The sequence below is a fragment of the Neophocaena asiaeorientalis genome, unplaced genomic scaffold (genome assembly GCF_003031525.2).
Source record: "Neophocaena asiaeorientalis asiaeorientalis breed wild unplaced genomic scaffold, Neophocaena_asiaeorientalis_V1.1 scaffold225, whole genome shotgun sequence".
Lineage (NCBI taxonomy): Eukaryota > Metazoa > Chordata > Mammalia > Artiodactyla > Phocoenidae > Neophocaena > Neophocaena asiaeorientalis.
In genome coordinates, this window is record NW_020172364.1 from 6,022,097 (window position 1) to 6,046,345 (window position 24,249).

A 24,249-nucleotide genomic window follows, 5' to 3' on the forward strand; every position below is an offset into this window, starting at 1 on the left:
GATTTTTGTGTCCTTAAATTCTCACAGTTTCTAGCACAGGGCATTCAAAGATGGGCAGCATCACACAGAGAGACCAATGGTTCTCAAATGGAGAGATTTTGCTCCCCTGGGGATATTGATAACTGCTGGAGACATTTTTGGTTGTCACAACTGGAGTGGGAGTGCTACTGGCATCTAGTGAGTAGAAGCCCGGGATGCTGCTAAAGACCCTACAATTCACAAAACAGCTTTCTTCAGCAAGTAATTGTCTGGCTCAAAATGTCGATAGTGTTAAAATTGAAAAACTGTCATGGAGCACCAATTTTAGAAAGTTTTCAGTCACAGAAAATGTGCTTTAAATGGGATACTTGATGCATATCCAACATATATAATTAGCAACACCCACCATTTAAAATGAGTTGATCAGGGTAGGGGTTCACAGCCCCACTTACCAGGCCTCCGCCCCACCCCATCCCACTGTTCTTTTCAGCCCCTGCGGTATCCTAGGGCTCAGTGTAGTACAGCTTGTGAGCAGTTTGGTGGAGCCAAAAGAACATGGTATTGAAAGTCACAAGGCATGGGTTTGGAACCCTGACCCATCACTTACTAGCTGTACAATGTTGGGTGAGTTGCTTCACCTTCTTGGGGTTGTTTCTTTGTCTGTAAATGGGACAGTAGTACCTGTCTCATAGGATTGTTTTAAAGGTTGAATGAGATTTTAAGTGTAAATCACCTTGTCAACTCACTTCTTTGCTGTTGATCAAACATTCTGGTAAATACAAGGTTACCTCTTGTTGAATTACAGGCTGTGGAAAAATGAGACTATACTAATACCAAAAATATAGAAAGCCTACTCTAGGGTGGTTTGATGAGAACTTCTACCAGGAAGCCAGAGAGAGTTTATAAAGTAGGTTCTTAGGTCTTCACATCTTTTTGAACCAGATACAACCTTAATAAGTGTCATCTCTCAGAAGTACTTTAAACTTTCTTAGCTCCACTTTTAAGAGAGAACAGCTTCCCACCCATGGCATTGTTTGTGGGCTCTCCTTAAATTCTGGGAAATGTTGTTTTGATGTTGTAATCATTTTCTGCTCCTCTTCCATTTGTCTTTTACATCCATCTGCATAGTGACCCCCCCACTGTTGCCCATACTCTTTGTTGATAAAATCCAAACTCGTTAGCTTCATATTCAAGGCCCTTCAGAATCTCACCCCAAACCAAACTTCCAACTTCACCTCCTACTCTCCGCTTCCGCATACTCTACACTTCCCAAACACTTGATCATTACCTAGGGAACAGGGCAATGCTTTCTAATGCCTCAGCTTTGGATATAATGCTAGCTTACTCTGATTAATGCTGACTCTGGGGTATCTGCCCTTTCCTGCTTGTTGAATTAAAGGTGACATTGGAGCAGAGGTTAGTGGAAACGTTAAAGACTTTGAGATCAGAAAGAAAAAGGCAAGGTTGTGTTTGGCTGAGTCACACTTTGCCAGTTTCAGTTTCCCTCAAGGTCTTTTCTAGGTCTTCCTACTCAGCCTGCACCTAGCATGCCACCCCCAACCCTCCTTCATAATGTTATAACACTGTAATGTCTCCCTCACTGGACTGCCAGCCTGGGTGGTAAACACAGCATCTAATTCATCTAAGCTCCTCTAACTCCCAGCAGATTCTCCCACAGAGAACCTGGGGAACCTAGGGAACATTAGGGGTCTCACCTTCACATAGTCGTATTCACAAAGGTAAGAGGATTCCAAGTTGAAGTGCATGAAGTAAAGTTTGATCCGAAATCCCTCTGGGACAGTGATATTCCACGTCACCTCTGAATCACTTGGATAAGAGTCTGGATAGCCAGGCGACTGAATCTGGCCAAACATATTGTTAAGCTCCACTATGTGGGCCGAAGCCTTCAACAAGGAGAAGCACAGAGCATGAGAGAGAAGGAGCCACCTGAAAGACATGAATGGATTCACTTACATTCACAGACACTGGTCCTTGCCATTTAGCGAAATCAACAGCCAGGAGAACAAGTTCCCAGCATGTCTCTGCCACTGACCTGCTGTAATTACTTCGTCCTTATGGGTCTTGCTTACCCAGCCTTAATACTGGAGGGCGGTAACTTCATTTTAAAGGTTGCTTCCAGTTGTGCTCTTTTTAAAGATTTGATAATAGTATTAAACTTTCCCAGAAAATACCATATTTGGGACTCTGAGGCATATCATTTTTTGGTTGAAAATATAAATTTCATAGTTAGGTAAAAGCTGATATCATTTCTTTAGCTTAGCTTCATTTAAGAATCATAAACTCTTGACTCAATTTTCTAAAAAGTAAGTAATAGTAACATGGTAATATTGAGATAAGACTTATACTCGATGGGATCTGTGTAGTACCTAAAACAAATTTAACAAAATCAATCAAGAAACGCAAAATTTTGAATTAAGAAGGAATGAGCAAAACAAGGTTTTTTTCCTTTTGGCAAGTGTTTTTATAAAAGGATCAAAAACATACAGTTTATTTCCAGCTGCAGGAATGAGAGATGATGGACTGTGAAAAGAGTTGCATAAGGGGCACGGGAAATTCAACAAAACTTGCAGAACACACCCAAAGTGGCTGATGCAATAATGAGGCAGAATGTCCAAGGCTTGTCAAAAACCTACTGGTCGGGCTTCCCCGGCGGCGCAGTGGTTGAGAGTCTGCCTGCCGATGCAGGGGACACGGGTTCGTGCCCCGGTCCGGGAGGATCCCGCGTGCCGCGGAGCGGCTAGGCCCGTGAGCCATGGCCGCTGAGTCTGCGCGTCCGGAGCCTGTGCTCCGCAACGGGAGAGGCCACAGCAGTGAGAGGCCCGCGTACCACACAAAAACAAAAACAAACAAACAAAAAACCTAATGGTCAGTACACAAGACAACCAAGGCATCTACTAGATTGCTCCCCGTGTGAGACTCAAGGACCTTGAACTCAAACATCCCAATCCTGGCTCATCAACTTCTCCCTTAAATACCATATGTTCTGCTTCCTATGTCTTGGGAACCCCTCTCCTTCTCTCCAGCCAATTCATTTAAATGTTCTTATCTGGACTGTTGCTATTTCATCCTAACTGATCTCCCTGGCTACCACTTCATACCATTCAGCAATCTTCCGCCAAATTTGATTTTCTAAAACACAGATGTGTCCCCACTGCTCCACTGTGCCTGCAGGGCAAAGCATCTGCTACCGGGATGGCTGATAAGCCCTTTGTGATCTAGGGCTGATTTACCTGTCCAACTTCATCTCATAGCAGCCATGCCGAGGCAGATCATTCTGGGAGCATGCCATGCCCATCCAGGCCTTGGTCCCGTTGCACATGCCCTGCTCATTCCTCACCCGGTTGTCTTATTTATCCTCCACCATCCAGCTCAAAGCTTCCCAAGATACCACAGAGTATCCTTCACTCCAGATTCCAGCTCCCTGTACATGCTTCCAATTAGAGCACTGCTTTAGGCACAGTCCCTGAAGTTAGGTGTATTTGGGTTCAAATCCCGGTTCTCTTACTTACTGGCTGTGAAACCTTGGGTAATTAGTCTCTGAGCTCAGGTTTCCTCCAATGTAAAATGAAGATTATAATCTCTAATTTACAGAGCTCACATAAACATTGGAGATGATGTATATGAAGGACCTAATATAAAGCCTGGTGTATAAGAGATGATGAATGAATGAACGAATGAATGAACGAAAGCATGAAAGTGGGGCCAGAGTCTTATATAGCCTAAAAAGTAACTTCTGGGAAATTATACCAGCGTCTTAAGATTAAGATACAATTTGGCTAATCAGGAAGTTGTTTCTCCCCAAGGTGCCCCACGCTGCTCAGTAAACAGATGCGCATATGTTTATATATGCACGCATATGAAGTTTTGAGTGTGTAAACACAATGAGATTATCTAGCTGTCTTATATAATATTTACATAAAAGGTAAATACGTAAGTGCAAAATGGCCTACAAGGGTGTCAGTAGGATATTAACAGTAGTTATCTCTGAAGTGGTAATATGAGTGTTTTTAATTTTACTTTTGTGTATATAAAATGTTCAGATGTGTCTAGAAGGGCCTTGTGCTATTTTTTCAATTAAAAAAAATAGTTATTTAAATTTTTTCCAAGGCCCCTGCAATAGCAACATGTGAGATGCAACTAAGGAAACAAAATGTTTTAATCCAATTGCCAGGGTCAATATTTTTATAAACCAATCTGTGGAGGACAGAGAAGGGGAGGCACAGGTCCAAGCTCTCTCGTGAACTAGTAGGAAAGCTTGAGTCTAGAAACTCTGGCTTGCAGGGCTCAGGCAGCCCCACTTTCAAGTGAGGAAATACATTGATGGTGCTTGGGCTAGGAGTTCTGGTTCAGTTCCGCTTGGGGAGGGGAGAGCACTGGTCTTAGGTTGGAATAGCTGGATTCAAGTCCAGACTTTGACTTTATTTATCTGACCCATCTTGGGGAAGTCAGGTAAGGTCTCCCTCTCAGTTTCTTCATTCTTTAATTGGTGATAATAATGACATCCCCCGGGGCTGCTATCAGAATAAAGGACGATTGGAAAATAAGTACTTTGTTAACTGTCCAGCCCTAGGCAAACATTAGTTATGATTACTCCATCATGCTGCTTCCCGAAAAGCAGGGGTTAGGAATGAGCTTTGGATCCCCCAACTGGACCTCCCTGCAATAGCGACACCCAGATTATGTAAGGCTGAAAGGTCAACTTTCTCCATATCTGCTTTTTCCAGACCACATGGAGGAGGCTGAGCTTCCTAACGCTGCTTCTGTCAAGGGCTGGCCCAGGCTAACGGCTCCATCTATCCTCAGAGGCCTAGGACCATGTGTAGTAGGCAACTGGTCATCGTGGGAGGAAGGCCTGTGAAGCTTTCTGTTCTATTTTGTTTGCATCTCAAAACAGTTTCAAACATATGAAACAAATCTCTCTTTTCACATAATAAGCCTGAGCATATGCTTGCTTGCTTGCTCTCAGGGCTGCAAATTAAAGAATGTAAGTGGCAGCTTTCATTTCCCATCACACTCTCTGAATGTTTTTGGCTTCCTATCCACCAGGCACCGGCTGTACAAATTCTGACACCTGCTATCTATTCTCCAACTAATCAAAAAGTTTAATTACATTTGCTTGAAATGTCAAAAGTAATATATAATGCCAGGATTTCCTAAGCTCTACCGTAGGAGCAAGCTCTCAGGAATGCCTTAAAAAATGCCGGCAGATATCCATGGTTGTGGAATGAGTAGCACTTTCTATCCTTTCCATTCACTCCTCACTTCAACCTACACTACACCAAGACTGTTTTGGGGTAGAAGAGTTGAAATGGACTATATAGATCCCTTTGACAACACCCGTACTTGACAGATGACGAAAAGGATACCCCAAGAGGTGACATGTCATGCCCAATACCATATGGTGAATTAGCTTCAACAGAAGAAGGGAATAACAAAAGCTCACAGAGGATGCTGGGTCCATGCCCATATCATGCCCAGGCATCTGGCCAAAGCAATTAATCCTGTGAAAAATAATTTAAAAACCCGTAGCTTTATATGAAAATTAAAAAAAAAATACTAATACCAAAGCCCTTCCCCAGCAGATTTTAGTTTAATTGGTCTGGAGTGAGGCCTGGTCACTGACATTTTTTTTTTTTTTTTTTTTTTTTTTGGGGTACGCGGGCCTCTCACTGTTGTGGCCTCTCCCGTTGCGGAGCACAGGCTCCGGACGCGCGGGCTCAGCTGCTCCGCGGCATGTGGGATCTTCCCGGACCGGGGCACGAACGCGTGCCCGTGTCCCCTGCATCGGCAGGCAGACTCTCAACCACTGCACCACCAGGGAAGCCCTGACATTTTTTAAAGCACCACAGATGCTTCTAACGTGCAGCTAGGACTGAGAGCCGCTGGTGTAGAATAATATACTTGGTTGAGAGTCTGGCAAAATACAGTAGAAAAACATCCTGAACTTGGAGCCTAAAGATACAAATTTGGGTCTGGGCTTTTTTCAAGATCATCAGTGTGGCTCTGGGCAAGTTGCTAAACTCTTTTATCCTCACTTCTCCATAAATCCTACCTCATCCAAAATCTGAAGACCAGATGAGACAGTGCCTATGAAAGGGCTTTGCAAACTCTGAACTGTTGTGTCTATGTGAGGGAAGACCTTTTATAGACTTCTAGTGGAGCACTTTTCCAGTAGTAGTTTTGCTATTGAACAACTGAATTCAATTCAGCTAATATTTATTGCATGCCTAATAGGAAACAGACATTATGCTAGGTACTAGGCATACAAAGATGAACATGCCATAGATCCTATTCCTTAAGGAACACTCAGTCTTGGAAGAGGAGGTGGACATTTCAACAAAGAGGTATTAAGAAAGGTAGCTCCCAAGGACAGAGATATCACAAAGGAGAAGATGCTGACTCTGGGGATACTGGGCAGGGAAGAGGAGGTGATGTATGAGCCAGCTTGAACAATCGGGTCCTCTAGAAATAGGAGAAATAAGAGGGAGAGCTATTCTGGCTTAAGGGATCAGCAAACACAAAGATACAGAACTGATCATTGGCCTTGCAGTTTGGTATGGCTGGGGCACTGGGTGGTAGGGTGAGATTTGAATAGTGGACAGATCAATCAACTTGTCCTTCCACGTAGATGGGCATAAATCTCCTCTCTTTTAGGAGAAAGGAAAATGAAGTTAGATAGCAGGTTTAACATTACAATGGACTTAGAAAGAAGAGAATGATTGGATTAACCTTAAAGACCTGATTATCTCTCTAAACCACAGGTAATCTGAGTTCAAAGAGTTAACATAGCCTGAAGCCCCTCATTGGCCCCAGACCCTGAAAAGTTGCTAGGTGACTTTGCAGAAGAGAAACAAATAGAAACCCTTTTCCAATTGAGAAGAAAATTAACGGGAAAAGGTGTTTAGAGACAACACATCTGCAGAGTGTTTTTTTTTTTTTCTTTTTTGTATTTTTAACAGTATTAACACTTATAAGTAGTAAAAGTAATTATGGTGGTCGGATTTTGACACTTGGAGAGAAAAACTTACAAGAAATGTCTGGTAACAAGCATCAAGTAACTCTAAGTCTAGGCTAAGGAATGGGGAATATTGAAGAGCTCGGAAACAATTAGAATTTAAAGTCCTAGTTTCAGAACTCCGAAGACTCTTTTTTTTTTTTTTAATTTCAATTTGTAATATTCCTTTAAGAGCCATTTGGTGCAATTCATAGCCTGATTCACGCCACTGGCGGCCTCTGATTTCAGTAAGAAATGCAGAAATTTATAGTGGAATGTAAAACGGGGACAGGTTTTTAGTTTTCTAAATTGAGGTTTTAAACTAGCAAACTTCTGAAGGTTTAAGAAGCCACATAGCTGAGCTACGGGAATCTGGTTTCTTTTCCGGTCAGAACAAATAAACACACAAACACATATCTAACTCACAAAGTGTTGGAAGAGATAAAGCAATGCTCTTTACAAAGGAGGAAAACAAAAACTCAGCCTTGTGGGCAACAGAAGAAAAGTCACACTGGCCAGCAGACAGCACCCTACGCTGGCAGAGGGAGAAATCTGAGTTCCAGCGGCGTCAGGGGCATTTGCACACAGCCTCCCGTTTCAAGTTGCATGTCTCCGGAGTCCCAGGGAAGGCCCCAGCCTGTCTCCCTTCTCAGAGCCCCAGGGAGTGATGAAAAGCCCCTGAACCAGCCACAGGACTCGCAGGTGAGTCGGCCCAGAGACAAGGTCAGACCTTCCAGGGCTACTTGGCACCTGGTCCCTGGAAGGACCCCCTGTGCCCACTCCTGCCCTGGCACTCACCTCATTTTCCTGCCTTGGGTGCTCCTGGCTGCCTGGTCCCCCCGGCCTGACTTGTCTGCGAGCTCGTCCCCGGTGTGGTGTCAGCGATGCCTTATCTTTGTTCTGAGGTCCCTGTGTGTCTCTGGAATTGGCTGGCATTCTCCATTCAGGTCACGCCTTCCCCTGCCTGCAACAGATCCCCTCTCCCCCTCTCTCCCTCTGCCTTTTCCTCTCTCTCTCCTCTCTCTCTTCTCTGACTTGCTCGTACACACACTCAGAGGAACCTGACAGAACAGAATCTGTCTTCTTCCTTAAAAGATCTGTTTCTCCAGGTCCCTCCTTCATCCCATACGGCTGCTTCCAGCTCCTAAGAGAGAATAACTGAGCAGCTCAAATAGGTATTTGTATCACCATGTGTGTGTGTATGTGTGTGGATATATGTGTGTATATGTGTGTGTGTGTGTATGTGTGTGTGTGTGTGTGTGTGTGTGTGTGTGTGTGTAAAGGGTGGAGGGGGACAAAGTCTGATCTCTCTGTCTCACTTGCCAGATGGCTATAGTTTTCTGCTCGTGTTCAGGACACTGGCAAAGGACACCAATTAAACAGGATGATAACTAAGAGGGCAATTCTAACATCTACACTAGGCAAGAAAATAGAACCAAATCCCAAAGCTTGTCTGTCTGCAAACAACTACAGGCTTTCCTGTGAACAGGGCGGCTGGCCCCGTATGTGAGGGGAGCAGTCAGTCCTGCAGTTAGTTAGTTGTTCTTCGTCACTTAAAAGCAAGGCTTGTGCTGTTTACCAACTCAGAGCATTCAGAGGCCTGATACAGCCCGGGGAGGACCTACTACAGACAGAAAGCCCCGCATCCCATGGCTGTAGAGAGATCTGGGCCTGTAACGGTGGCTAGACCTGGAGTTTGTGGAGAAAAGCAGCATCAGATATAAGCCAAGCTGAATAAGAAGAAAATTCCTTTCTTCACAACAATGACCACCAGTCCTGAATAGGGAGAGAGACATCTGGGTGTAAAAAGTAGATTTTACTGAGAACCTTTTCTGTGTTAGGCACATGGCTAGGTGCAAACATCATCTCAATTACTCCCACAAACCTGTGAGGATCATACTATTATAGTCATTTTACAAATAAGAAAACTGAAGCATAGAGAGGTACACAATTTGCCTGGATTATCCAGCCCTTTATTACTCCTTACTGCTACCACGGCAAACGCAAACAGTTAACATTTACCGAGCACTGTGTGTCAGGTACTGCTCTAGTAATGTATTGATTGCTTTCGATCATCTTTACATTTTGTGTATCTGGGTAGTAATATTATCCCCATTTTCCCGATGAGGAAACTGCCCAGAGAGCATAAGTAAGTTACCCAAGATCACACAGCTAGAAAGTGATGGGGAAGAATTTGAGTTCTCACCCACAATATTGTACTGCTTCTCACTAGAATATTATAGTACATACGGCATTTCAAATACACACCACATTCACAAAGACACTCCATTTGGGGCATTTTGAAAAGAGCAATTAGACTCAGCATCAGAGTTGGCTATAATCTTCCCTTTCTATCCAAGCTGGCTGTGCACTTTGGCCCCAATTGTTAACATCTCTGATCCTGTTTTCTCATCTGGAAAATGGGGGTTGCTTTGAGACTTAAAGGAAATTATCCTTGCCATTTTTTTAGCTGTTCAGTGTGCCCAAGAGAGGGCTCCCACCCATTCTAACCAAGGTGGCAAACACATGCATTCTCCACCCTCTGATAACACTGCTTTAGCACATTTGGGGCAACAATGCCTTGCATCTTGCTGAAATTCTCCTGGTTCCATTTTCTCTCCAGTTTCTCTATTTTATCACTTTTAAAGGTCAGCTTTGCTAATCTGGGCATTATTAAGAGGCTGTGTTTGATAATGTGAGTGCAGGTATATGAGATGGGAGAATATGTGTGAACCTAGGCACCATTCTGGCTAAACAGCCTAAACATTTCTGTGTTAGGCAGGATAGAAAAAAAATCCCTTTAAAAGTCCCATTAAGAAGACTCACAGGCTCCTCAAACATCAAATAACTCTCACACAACATTTTAATGATTTAAGTGCAAATGAATCAGAAACACATGGACTACATTTCTCTTGGAATATACAAGGGTTTTAAAACCAAGGGATAAGGAACTTGGCACGAAGCATCCTGCACCATGCAGAGGGCCCTGCCCACTAAAGACATTCCCTCCATCAACACTGCAGCGGAGCTGACCCTCTCCTAATTTAGGGCACATCCAGGGAAATGCAGTCATTTGTTCTGGGCACAGAGGGGAGAGCTTGGGAGGGAAAGCCATCAGCTTCTCCTTGCAAAGTGTCATAGAGTAACTGAGCCTCCTGGAATAATTTCCTGGCCATGTTTCTTTAAGGCTGCCAGTGCTCAATGGGAGGCATTTGAAATACGTTCTGAGCCAAAGTTCTGCCAATATACAGCAGAGCTGATTTGTGCTTCCCTGGGAGTTAGCCAAGGCTCAGATGGAATCTGCATGATAACGGGAACTATGTGGCTCAGGACTGATCTGGGTGGGATTCAGAGCTGTTTCCCATCGTGTTGGGCTGCATTGGTGATACCTTCCTGACCTCTTGATAAAAACTTCCTGGGGTGTCATGAATAGATCACGGGGAGTGGGAGGAATGGAAAAGACTCAACATGAGTAGGCTAACTCATGGGACCTTGGGCAAGTCACCTACTTTCTCTGCTGGAGGAGGGGAAGGAGTGACACCAGTTTGCTCCGCTATAAAATCAGGGGAGAGGAGTCCATTGAGATCATGGAGTGAGGACTAGGAAATTGCAGTGGAGGTGGGGAGGTGAATTGCTAATGATCTGTAAAGAGAGTCAAGGAGTCCTGAGTGACCTTCTAATCTTGACACTTGTTTTATCTGTGGTCACAGCAGCATTACATTACTCAGGATTCAATCGTAGGTATTCAGAAAGATAATTTTTAAGAAGGTTCAACTCGTTTTTTAAAATGTTGATGAAAAGGTTAACATATGAGTATAAGGAACTAACAGTATGTCAATTAGAATCACAGAAGTGTAGAATGACGGATGTGGGCTCAACATCTCGTTTATAGTCAGGGAAAGGGATCAGAAAGCTACTACTAAGAAAGTAAATACTACAGCACTCCTACAGCTAGAACTGGGCTTGGTTTACATGTTCTACCAAAGTATTTATTACATGCAACTCCTGAGCCCAGACTTTCTGGAATTCCATGAATGCGCTGGAAAATGTAAAATATTTGGGCAATGAGTTTTTGTTGGCAAAGTGTGAAATCCAGGCTTCCTATAGAGTATATGAGAACTGATAAATAGCCCCAAAGATTACACCTTAGAATAAAATTTTAGGTTATTCAACACATTGGCTGACAGTATGCTGGAAACCCTGGCTTCAGAACCTATCTGATCATCAGAATAATATGGGAAATTAAAAAAAAAAAGACAAAAAAACCAGTGCCTGAGCTTCATCTCAGAAGATTCAAATTCAATGACTCTCGGGTGGGGCTCCTGAATCTGTAATTTTAAAAGCTCCCATGGACGGTTTTGTCATTTTGGGTACTTACAATGGTGCGTCTTATAATTAATGGCATCTTAGATTTGATGATATAGTCTTAGTATCTGCCAGATACCTTCATATAAGTCATTACATGTAATATTTACATGTGTTTAAAGGTGAGGACACTGAAGTTCAGAGAGACTAAGTGTGTCAGCAAGAGGATGATGGACATCTAGAGCCCAGGACTCCTGACCCTAAATCCAGGGCTCTTTCATCTGCAGCCCCTTGATCCTGCCCGTGGACTTTGAGCATCCATGAGCCACGCTGTCATGTGACTGCAAGATTTCAGGGAAGGGATATATAATTTACATTCAAAAAATAAATTATTAAGCTCTCTTATGGGCTAAATTGCTCCGCTTCAAAATTCACATATCAAACCCGAGACAGGAACTTTAAAGAGGTCTAAGTTAAGAGGAGGTTATGAGGGTGGGCCCTAATCCAATATGACTGATATCTTTATAAGAGGAGGAGATTAAGATAGAGACAATCAGAGGAAAGACCATGTGAGGAGACAGCAAGAAGGTGGCCACCTGTGACCCAAGGAGATGAGGCCTCAGAATAACAACCTCGATCTTGAACTTCCTTAAAATACCTGCCAATACCTTGGGCTTGAACTTCTAGTCTCCTAAACTGTCAGAAAATGCACTTCTGCTGTTTAAGCTACCTAGTCTGTGGTACTTTGTTATGGCAGCCCTAGCAAACTAATACAGGCTCTCTTACAGAAGTTCTCCCAAAGCGTGAGCGCATACCACCACGGTGTCAAGTTGATTTCAAGCACCGCAGGCACAGAATTAACAAATGCTGGGTCAGTTAAGGTTCTGTTTGGTAGGTAATAAGAGAAACCTTGACTAAAGCTGAAACAGAGTTTATTTTCCTCACTTAGCAAGAAGTGAGGCAGTAGGTGGGCCTGGGGACATTTTCTTTTTTTCTGTTCTGCCATTCTTAGGAGCTAGGCTATGTGTAAGGAAGAATCCAGGGATTCTTAAGTACTTGAGATACTTGAGACATAGACCGTTTGTTATGAGCTGAATTATACCCCCACCCCAAATTCATATGTTGAAGCCTTAACTCCCACTATCTCAAAATATGACTGTATTTGAAGATAGGAGCTTTAAAAAGGTGATTAAGGGCTTCCCTGGTGGCGCAGTGGTTGGGAGTCTGCCTGCCGATGCAGGGGACATGGGTTCGTGCCCCAGCCCGGGAAGATCCCACATGCCGCGGAGCGGCTAGGCCTGTGAGCCATGGCCGCTGAATAAAATGGGGCTGTTAGAATGGGCCTAATCTAATTATAAAAAGAGGAGATTAGGATACAGACAACACAGAAAGCAGGGAGACCACGTGGGGATACAGTAAGAAGGTGGCCATCTGCAAGCCCAGGAGAGGGGTCTCAAAAGAAACCACCTAGACTTCTAGCCTCCAGAACTGTGAGAAAATAAATTTCTACTACTTGAGTAATCCAGTCTGTGGTATTTTGTTATGGCAGCCCTAGGAAGCTAATAGAGCATCCACATCTCCCTTACCTTTGCTCACCTAAATCCATTTGATACCAATTATTGTTGCTCTTCACTCATATTAGGTCTCCCCTCCCACAGAAGTTCCTCAGATGCTAAGACTACATGGCCCAAGCAGATTCAGCCATAGGACAGGATTAATTAGGCCTTAAGAAGCAAATGGACAGCTGAGGTTAGACCATGTGAAAGGCAGGATTCAGATCAGGGGAGTCAGTGTTATCACTTCTCTAACTCCCTAATGCTGTTTCAGTGACCATGACTTTTCCATCCTCCTTCCAAACTCCCTTGCTCTTCTATCATTCTGGCACACCCTACTCATCTCTATTACTGTCACCTTCCAATCTCTTGGTCCCATCCTCTGTTCCTTTCATTAGGAACTTAGGCATGTGGCACCATGCTTACCTCTCCTTCCCAATTCCTCCTGACATCCTGACACTGGACCCTCATTGCTTGATCTCCTCACTTCAACGATGACTTCTTCCATTTCATTGTAACCATCTACTCTACTTAAAGCCACATCCACCTCTGAAATCTTAAACTTGTAACACCCCATTCTCTGACCACCATCTCTTACCTTTCTAAGTCTTTGACTCCTTCAATAACCCTAGACTTCAACCTCATCAAGACATCCAGTCCTCTGACACCACTCCATTTCCAGTCTATCAGATCCTCTTGGCTTTATATCTTTTCTGAATCCCACAACCAATCACCAGCACTCCTGTGTGGATCCTTCTTTCTCTACCAGTTTCTTGACTCTCTTCTTACTTCAGAGGAATGATTCCTCATCTTTCTGGTGAATCACTGAGAATCTAATGAAAGCTAGATTCTCTGTCTGGAATACCCCCAATAAAGCCACGTAATTTACTCCCTCACTTCTTCAATTCTTTCTAAAAATGTCACCTTTTCAGTGAGGTCTTTCCCGGCCAATCTATTCTATTATTTCTATTTCCACCCAGCTTTGCTCTCCCCATATCCTGTTTTATTTGTCTTAATGGCAGTAATCATCAGCTAAGATGGTATTTATTTTAAGTTTTTATTGGTTTGTTGCTTGCTCCCCACCCCATTAGAATAACACAATCTCCAAGTGGACAAGTATTTTTATATTTTTTGTTTACTGCTCTATTCCCAGTACCAACAATAATGCCTTTGACTTGCACAAAGTAGGACCTTAATAAACATTTGTGGAATGAGCCATCTTCCAAGAAACATTTAAATAGGCACACATTCTTGAATTTTGGCGTATAATTTCAGGGACTTGATGGCTCTTCTGAAGCCATGAAGCTCAGAAGCTCAATTTTTTTTTTTTCACCCGTGTCCCCTGCATCGGCAGGTGGACTCTCAACCATTGCGCCACCAGGGAAGCCCCAGAAGCTCAATTTTAACCATTCTTCCTGAATATTTCTCATACATCCCACCACTGCAGTTTTAAATACCGTTACATATTGATCACTAGCAAATCTATTTCTTTAGTCTAAATGTCTCCCCATAGTTCCTCACCCTCAAATCAAATGTCTATTCTCGCCTCCATCTGAAAGTTCCACCGGGCCGAGGTCATTATTTTTCTATTCCTGACTTGCCCATTCTCTCATACCAACGATGTCTATGAACTACCATCAACTCAGAAATTCAAGCCAGATATTTGAGTGTCATCCCTGATTTATATTTTCCTTTTCTCCTCATATGCCATCAATCAATAACTCCTATTGTTTACATATAAGTATCTTTCAAATCCATCATTATGCATAACTTCAATTCCCCACTACCGCTGCATTAGTGATGGGATTCATTAGTTCTCACTGGATTATTTCAACAACTTCTCATTTGTTTCTTTGCCCTTAGTACCAATCTTATAAATATACAAGTCTCATTAATTGTCTCCCTTTGTCAAACCTTTCAGATCACTCCTTTGCTTACAGAATAAAATAAAAATACCTTAGAAGAGCATTTGAACTCTGAAGTTTAATGTTGACATGAGGTGCAGCGAAACTGAAGTAGCCTGCAGTGCTGAGCCAACATGTGGAGGACAGCTGCCCTGGAGAATGGCTTGGACCCACAGCAGACTTTGCATAAGTGAGAAAGAAACTGCTGTGCAAAGCCACTGAGCTTTTAGTATTATTTGTTACTGCAGATAATTTAGCCTATTCTGACTGACACAATACTCTTATATGGGATAGCTCTTTCACCTCTATATTCTCTCCTACAACCAGCACACTTACATATACAGACTTTTATGTCTAGAACTGGTACCAAACTAGTTGCATATTCCAGATTTTATCATGATTTCTCATGTCTGTATGTACTGATATACTTGGTTCTCTTGGTCTTTAATGCTATTTTATTCCTCATTTGTCTGTAGAATTTCCTCTTATCTATCATATGAAATCTTGCTTAAACGTCAGCTTCTCTGGAAAATCTTCCCCAATCATTCAACACGGAAGTAAACACTACCTTTGTTCCTTACACTTAAACTTTAAATTATAGTTTAAATTGCATGTGTCAAATTATACAGCAAATTTTTGTCTACTTGTGTCATCCTTTCATCACAATAATTTGAGGGCCTGAACAATATCCTTTGTACCTTTGGCTCAGTAAATGTTTACTGAATACACAGATGTCTAAATAAATTTTTAAAAAGGCATCAAGACATTGGGCTTCCCTGGTGGCGCAGTGGTTGAGAGTCCGCCTGCCGATGCAGGGGACACGGGTTCGTGCCCCGGTCTGGGAAGATCCCACATGCCGCGGAGCGGCTGGGCCCATGAGTCATGGCCGCTGAGCCTGCGCATCCGGAGCCTGTGCCCCGCAACGGGAGAGGCCACAGCAGTGAGAGGCCCGTGTACCGAAAAAAAAAAAAAAAAAAGGCATCAAGACAGGTAAACACACAACTAAGTCTATAATTATAAATTGTGATGAATGCCATGTTGAAAGAGAGCAGAGTTCTATGAGAGAGGCTAATAGAAGGGCTTAATTTACACAGAGTGGTTAGCAAAGTCATGGTGAAGTGGTATCTCAGCTGAATAGGATGAGTACAAGTTCTCTAGTGAAGAGCTGGTGATTTCACAGTGATGGACTTTGCTACCTGGACTTCCACACATGTGGAAATTCCCCATTTTTATAACCCAGTTCATAGAAATAATAAAGATATAGAAATGAGATTAATAAATGAACAGCTGCACCCAGAATCAAGAAAAGGTATTTCCTGTGGGAAAGTCCGCAAAAGGAGGGTGGTAGATGAGAAGCTATGGCAGTGGGTTGCCCACAGTGGGAACCCATCCTGACCATGTGGGAAGTCTTCACAGTCCCACTGGAAAGCTGGGGGCTGACAGGGCTGTATGTGAAGTCACTGGGGAAGGAGTGAGAATCACCACCACAGAAAAATTGCCAAATAAGGATCAACAAATATTTTTCAAAGCCTGCATATGGAAAAGGGGTAATAAACTCAATAAGAAAAGGATTTCATGGAAGGAAATAGAGTTAATAGAACCATAAGAATAGGATTTTAAAATAAGCTGTTTCCATAAAGCTAAAGGAGGGGATATCATCTGTGATACAAGAAGAGGAGAAAGATTTGAAACAAGAACAGGTTGAAATGCAAAAAGAAGCAACTGGATAATTAACGAAATTAAAATAACAATTTTACACTTATTAAATATAATTTATTAAATATATTTATTGAAATTAAAAATAAAATGCAATTGTAAGTATAAACAGCTGAATGGTCACAAATGAAGAATTAATTAACGATTTGGAAAATCAAGCTGAGGAATTCTCCCAGATAAAGAGATCAGAAATATGAAAAAAATAAAGGGGGTATGGATTCAGAAGGTCCTACATATGTCTAATAGAATTTTCATTAAAAATGGAATAAAGAGGGCTTCCCTGGTGGAGCAGTGGTTGAGAGTTCACCTGCCGATGCAGGGGACATGGGTTCGTGTCCCGGTCCAGGAAGATCCCACATGCCATGGAGCGGCTGGGCCTATGAGCCATGGCTGCTGGGCCTGCGCGTCTGGAGCCTGTACTCCGCAACAGGAGAGGCCACAACAGTGAGAGGCCCGCGTACCACCAAAAAAAAAAGGAATAAAGAGGGGGAACAGGAAGTAATCGTTGAAGAAATATTGGCCTCAGTTTTCTAAGAATTGAGAAAAGACAAGAATTCTCAGACTGAAAAGATCTACCAAGGCCCAAGTGAGATACTTACATAAAGTTAGATCTAGATTCCTTGCAGCAAAATTTCACTGTAGTAAGGATAAAATTAAAATCTTAAAAATTACCAAAGAGAAAGAATGAAATTAGATTATCATTCAGACATTCTCACCAGCCACCTGGAAACAAAAGGGAAATAGAGAATACCCACATGTACAAAAGGAAAATACTTTTAAACCTATCATTCTATACTAGCTGAAGGATTATGTAAATGAAGCTGAAATAAAGACATTTTCAGACTCTAAAAAGCCTACCATTCGCAGGCCCTTTCAGAAAGAGTTACTGGATGATGTTGGAGCTGGTTAGTGTTGCTGAAATTGTAGAGAAATAACCACACTTGTACCATGCATGTGGGAATATAAAGTGGCCTGGCTACTTAAAGTACAATCTGGGGGTATTAATAAAATAAAAATTTGCATATCCTACAAACCAACAATCTTACCTCAAGATATCTGTCCTAGGGAAACATTCATTTGCAAACATGTTTATTGTAGCAAAAGTTGTCAAGGTGAAAAATGGGCATCAGTAAAGTAATGGCTAAATATAATATGGACATACTATGAAACACAGAGCACCAGTTAGAAGGGATGAGAAAGATCTTTATGCATCAACCTGGATTTATCTCCAAGATTTACTATTAAGTGAAAAGGGCAGGCTGAAGAATGACACGTGCATTAGGATACCATTTATTTAATGAAAAAGCAATAGGCTCAACCAGCAATACATATTTTGCACATACCATAGATATTTTGCATGTATTTTCCATATATCACTGAAAAAAGCATGGAAGGAAATATACCAAACACAACAAGTTACTTGTATGGAGGATGTGGTGAGAGGCTTTATTCATATTTGTAATAAGCAAAACCTTTAGTGTCTGGTCAGAGCTGTTTAGGCAGGGGATTTTAAGGATAAAAGAGGACTCTGGGAAATGCAAATCAAAACTGCAATGAGATATCTCACCCCTGTCAGAATGGCCATCATCAAACAATCTACAAACAATAAATGCTGGAGAGGGTGTGGAGAAAAGGATAAATAAATAAATAAATAAATAAAAATAAGACCGGGGAGAGAAATAAAAAAAAAAAAAAAAGGAGGACTCTGGGTATTGTGAGGAAAATGGATTTGGAGGATAGGAGGCAGGGAGACCAGTTTGGAGGCTGTTGCAGTAGTTAGGACCATTAGGCACAGTAGGCACACAGCCTGGGGCCATGAAAATGTTTTAATTTTAATTCTTTTAAAATCAGAATGAAAACTAAGATAATAATGAATATATAATAAAGAATCCATTTACTTTTATAGCAATGAAGCACTAAAATACAATTTCTATTTATTTATTTATTTTATGAATAAAGCCCAGATTAGGAGAGAGAATGCTTGGATGGATCAGAGTGGTAGCAAGTGAACATGGAGCCAAGAGGATAAAGACAAAATATATTTTGTAAGAAGAAAAGCCTGAACCTGGCCATAAATTGAGAGTGAGGAATTGAGGGAGAGAAAGACAGCAAAGATAACTCCCAGAATTCTGACTTAAGACGGTGTTGGTGCCATTTACTGAGATGGGGAAGAGAGGTGGAAGGTGAGCAGGGGTCAGGGTGTAAGGAGACTTGCATGCCGGACTAGATGTGGAAAATCTACTAGACAGGCCAGGGATTCTCAACTCTGGATGGATGACAGAGTCACATGGGAGCTTGAAAAATTCAAATTTTTGCAACAACCCCCAGACCAGATCCCACCCAGAGTCTTGAAAGGGTTGAGGAACGCTGAATTTTTAGGCCACAGGGAGACAGAAAAGATTTTTAAACAGAGACTGACATGATCAGATAGCGTTTTTAAACAAATTCATATTTGAAAGCAGTATGGGAGCTGGAAACAAGTTGGCAAGAGATTGGAGGATAACCAGGAGCTACAATACCCAATGAACCCAGGCCCCCTGATTCTCAGGTCACTCCCAGGCTCAGAAAAGTTTAATGGAACCAAAGAAGTTTGGAAGAAAGCTGAAAAGACCTCCCAGCCACACCCAGTAGAGAGCACAGATTGACTGAAGGCCAGGGACATTTGAAGCACGTGGGCCTTGGGGCCATCAACATTCTCTCTGGCCAAACCACAGTGCTAAGTTAAATGTTCAGTTGTCACAGGACAACAAACCTGAACCACAATTGCTTTTTAAAAACAGGATTTTAAAACCTGAAATACTTCACAAATAAAGCATGTCAGGAAAGCTGGCTATCTTTGGTTGGGACAATTGCTTTAAAATGCGGGCCTCAAAATATTTTCAGCCCCCCAACGAAGGGGCTGAAGAGGGAAGGGGAACAGAGCTCTATGGACCTTCTGTCTTTACCCATATCTGACTGTGAATAAGGGTGACTCTTCTGGAGACATGCCAGCAGACCCTGATAGTTGAGCAGGAGATCATGATACTCAACGCTTACACTCATCAGGACAGTGAGGGCTTTTGGGTAAGCTATGGCAACTCTTTGGGCCTGAGTTATTTTGTTTTGTTTTCCCCATAAGATGGGAGAAATGATAGCACTTTTTTTTACATATTGTTTCAAGGACACAGTTGTTCTTAAAGCCTTTTGAATGAGTAACACCTTTGAGAATCTAATGAAAGTTGATCTTCTCTGGAGTAAAGTATAAAATATACATGTATCTGGGTATTTATAGGACTGGTAATTAATCCTTGGTAATGTTATAAATCACCTGCAAAGCTCCTGGCCCTTTGTGGAGACTCAACTGATAGTAATTATTATTAATATAATTAGACAGTAAGGGTAGGAGGATCATGAAATGTATATGTAGAAAGTGGCCTTCAGGATGGGACTAAAAAGATGAGCAGGACTTCAATAGGCTGAAGGAAGAACAAGAGCTACAGTAATGGCAAAAAGTGAAGTGAGAATCAGTGATGGAGGGATTATGCCTAATGAGTAATAATACTGACCATTTGCTGAGCCCTAGCTATGTGCCAGACGTTACATGCATGATCTCAGTCAGTCTTCACAAGTGAGGTACTGTTAGCCCCACTTTAGAGATAAGGAAACTGAGAATTAGGGGGATCAAGAGGGAGGCAAGAGTAGAGGCAGGATCTTACCTCAAAAGTCTCTATTTCTGTTCTTTATGCAATTCTCTTTAATTTTGTGTATGTTCGAAAATTTCCATAATAATACATTTTAAAAGTCTCCCACTCCCTACAATTTTTATACCACAGGATGGCTTAATGGGAAGCCATTAATGGGAAGTAATTTCTTCTAATTATTGAGTTATCTATATATGAGTCCATTATATATACAAGTCCATTATCAGATGCATGATTTGCAAATATTTTCCCCTAGTCCATGGTTTGTCTTTTCATTATCTTAATGTTTTTTGCAGAGGAAAAGTTTTTAATTTTGATGAAGTACAATTTATCAATGTTTTCTTCTATATATCATGCTTTTGGTATTGTATCAAAGAAATCTTTTCTTAACCCAAGTGTCCACCATAATAAAATACCATATTCTGGGCGGTTTAAACAACAGACATTTATTTTTCACAGTTTTGCAGGCTGGGAAGTCCAAGAGCAAGGAGCCAGCAGATTTGGTTTCTGGTGAGAGCCCTTTTCCTGGTTTGTAGACTGCCCTTATGTTGTGTCCTCACATGGGAGAAAGAGAGGGCGTCTCTTCTTATAAAGACACAAATCTAATCATTAGTCCCACCCTCATGATCTTGTCTAAGCTTAATTACTTCCCAAAGGCTCCACCTCCAAATACTATCACATTGGGGGGTAGGGCTTCAACATATGAATTTTGGGGGATACAAACGTTCAGTCCATAACACCAAGGTCACAATACTTTTTCCTGTATTTTCTTCTAGAATTTTTAGGTTTAGATTTACATTAGGTCTATGATCCTATGATTTACATTTAGGTCTATGATCCATATGGAGCTGATTTTCACATATGGCACAAGATATGAATTGAAGTTCATTTTTTTACATATAGATATCCAATTGTTCCAGCATCACTTGTTAAAAGGACTATCCTTTCCCCACTGATTTGCCTTTACATCTTTCTCAGTTGTCCTTATAAGTGTGGATTTATATCTGTTTTCTCAATCTGTTCCATTCATCTATTTGTTGATCTTTATGCCAATACTGCATTGTCTTAATTACAGTAGCTTTAGAAAAATTTTGAAATATGTAGTGTTAGTTCTCCAACATTGTTCTTTTTCAAAGTTGTTTTAGTAAGAGTTCGTCAATTTCTACCAGAAAGCCTGCTATGATTCTGATTGGGATTATGTTGAATCTATACATCAGTTTGGAGGAGAACTGACATCTGAAGAATATTGAGTGTTCATATTAAATGAACACAGTATATCCCTTCATTTATGCGTCTTTAAAAATTTCTCTCAATAATGATTTGTTGTTTTCAGCAAATAGTTCTTGTCTACCTATTGTCATATTTATCTCTAAGTCTTTCATAAATTTTGATTTCATTGTATCTGACATTTTTATTATGATTTCTGATTGCTTAGTGCTAATATATAGAAATACAATTGATTTTGTAAATTGGTTTTGTCTCCTGCAACCTTGCTGAATTCATATTTTATTTTAATAGCTTTTTTTAAGATCTCATCAGATTTTCTGCATAGATGATCATATCATCAAAAGAATAAAGACAGTTTTACTTCTTCCTTTCTTTTCTTTTCCTTCTTTTGTTGCACTGACTAGAACCAAAAGTACAATATGGCATAGAAGTGGAGAGTGTGAACATAAATGTTTTATTCTTGATCTTATGGAGAAAGCATTCAGTCTTTCAACATTTAGTTGTTAACTGTGGTTTTTTGTAGTTGTTCTTTATCAGACTGAGGAAGTTCCCCTCTATTCCTAGTTTGCTGAGAATTTGTACCAGGAATAGCTGTTGGATTTTATCAATTGTTTTTTCTGCCTTTATTTGTTAATTTTTTTGGCCACGAGGCATGGCTTGTGGGATCTTAGTTGCTGACCAGGGATAGAGCCCCAGGCCCGGGAAATGGAAGCATGGAGTCCTAACCACTGGGCATCCAGGGAATTCCCTTTTCTGCCTTTATTGACATGATCATATGATTTTTCATTTTTCATTTGTTAATATTTAAAATGTCAATGTTAAAATTTTACCATATTAAAAATAAGGTAAATTACATTGGTTTATTTTCTTGACTTTTCCAGAAAGTTAATCTTGCATTAACTCCACTTGGTCATGATATATTATCCTTTTTGTATATTGTTGAATTTAATTTGATAAAATTTTGTTAATAATTATTTTATATATGGTTTTGAGGGACACTGGTATGAAGTTTTCTTATAACATTTTTATCTGATTTTGGTATCAGGAAAACACTGGCCTCATAGAATGAGCTGAGAAGTATTTCCTTCTCTTCAATTTTCTAGAAGAGTTTATGTAGAATTGGTATTATTTCTTTCTTGTTTCTTAATACAGTGAAGTTATGTAGGCCTGAGTTTCCCCCCTCCCTCTCCTCTGTGGGAAGATTTTTAACTACAAATTCAATTTCTTTAATAGATAAAAGGCTATACAAGTTATCTGTTTCATCTTAAGTAAACTTTTGTGTTTTTCAAGGAATTTGTCCATTTTATCTATGTTGTCAACTTTATGGATATAACATTGTTCATCGTAGTATTCCTTTATTGTACTTTTAGTATTTGTAAAATCTTTAGTAATGTCACTTCCTTTATTCCAGAATTTGGTATTTGTGTCTTCTCTCTTTTTGTGCTGACCAGTTTATATAGAAGTTTGTCAACTTTACTACCTCCTCAAAGAGGCTGCCCTTGATTTCATTGATTTTTTTCCAACATATCTTTGTTGGGTATTTTGTGGATTTATTCCCAAACCTTTAGTATTTCCTTTCTTCTGTTTACTTTGAGTTTAATTTTGGTTTGATCTTTAGTGCTATAAATTTCCCCATAAGTTCTGCTTCAGCAGCATCCCACACATATCTATATGCTGTGTTTTTTGTTTTTTGTTTTTTTTGCGGTACGCAGGCCTCTCACTGTTGTGGCCTCTCCCATTGCGGAGCACAGGCTCCGGACGCGCAGGCTCAGCAGCCATGGCTCACGGGCCCAGCCACTCCGCGGCATGTGGGATCTTCCCGGACCGGGGCACGAACCCGTGTCCCCTGCACTGGCAGGCGGACTCTCAACCACTGCGCCACCAGGGAAGCCCATATATGCTGTGTTTTTGTTTTTACTCATTTAACTTTTTATTTTTTGACTTCTGGTTATTTAAAAATGTGCTATTTGGTTTCCAAATATTTGGTAATTTTCCAGAAATTATTCTGTTATTGAATTCAAATTTAATTCCATTTTGGTCAGAGGACCTACTTTGTATGACTTGAATCATTTTAAATTTACTGAGCTTTGTTATAAAGCAGAAACTAACACACCATTGTAAAGCAATTATACCCCAATAAAGATGTTAAAAAAATTTTTACTGAGATTGGTTTTAGCCCTGAAATATGATCTATCTCAGTAAATATTTCACATGCACTTAAAAGGCATGTATATTCTGCTGTGGTTGGAAGGAGTTGTGTTTAAATGACAGGTTGGCTGATCATGTTATTTAAGTGGTCAGTATAGTTACTGATATTCTTTCTGCCTGTTCTATCAACTATTTAGGGAGGAATGTTAAAATCTCTAACTATATTGTCAAATTTTCTACTTCTCATTGCAGTTCTGTCAGGTTTTGTTTCATGTATTTTGGAGTTCTGTAATTAGATGCGTAAACTTAAGATTGTTATATCCTCTTTGTGAATTAATTCTTTTGTTTACCATTATGATCTTCTTTATCCCTGGTAATATTCTTTGTTCTGAAATCTACTTGTCTGACATTAATATAGCCACTCCAACTTTCCTTTAATTAATGTTAGCATGGTATATCTTTTCCTACCTTTTTCCTTTTAATCTATTTCTATCTTTATATTTAAAATGCATTTCTTGTATGAAGCATATAGTTGGGTCTTGCTTCTTTATTTAATCTGAAAACCTCTGCCTTTCAATTTTGTCCAATTTAGACCATTTACATTTAATGTGATTATTATTTGGTTGAGTTTGAGTTTATCACACAGCTCTTTGTATCCTATTTGTCCCATCTGTTCTTTGTTTTCTTTGGTTTTTTTTTCCCTTTCAGATTAATTTAGACTA

General features: G+C 40.8%; 1 protein-coding gene across 4 annotated transcripts in view; it reads right to left on the reverse strand.

Annotated features, from left to right (window-relative positions):
* Positions 1-24,249, reverse strand: part of MASP1 (MBL associated serine protease 1) — a 291,536-nt gene that overhangs the window by 53,263 nt on the left and 214,024 nt on the right. The window contains exons 1-2 of one of the 4 annotated variants that reach the window (XM_024767942.1): positions 7,793-7,948; positions 1,695-1,926 (exon numbers count right to left, since the gene is read on the reverse strand). The exons of 1 other annotated variant lie outside the window; for it this stretch is intronic. In XM_024767942.1, coding sequence (XP_024623710.1) covers positions 1,695-1,926; positions 7,793-7,797 — 237 coding nt within the window. In that variant the 5' untranslated portion in view covers positions 7,798-7,948. Of the gene's footprint in view, positions 1-1,694; positions 1,927-7,792; positions 8,027-24,249 lie in introns of those variants that run through there. 2 more of the 4 variants (XM_024767955.1, XM_024767934.1) reach the window with 2 other exon arrangements.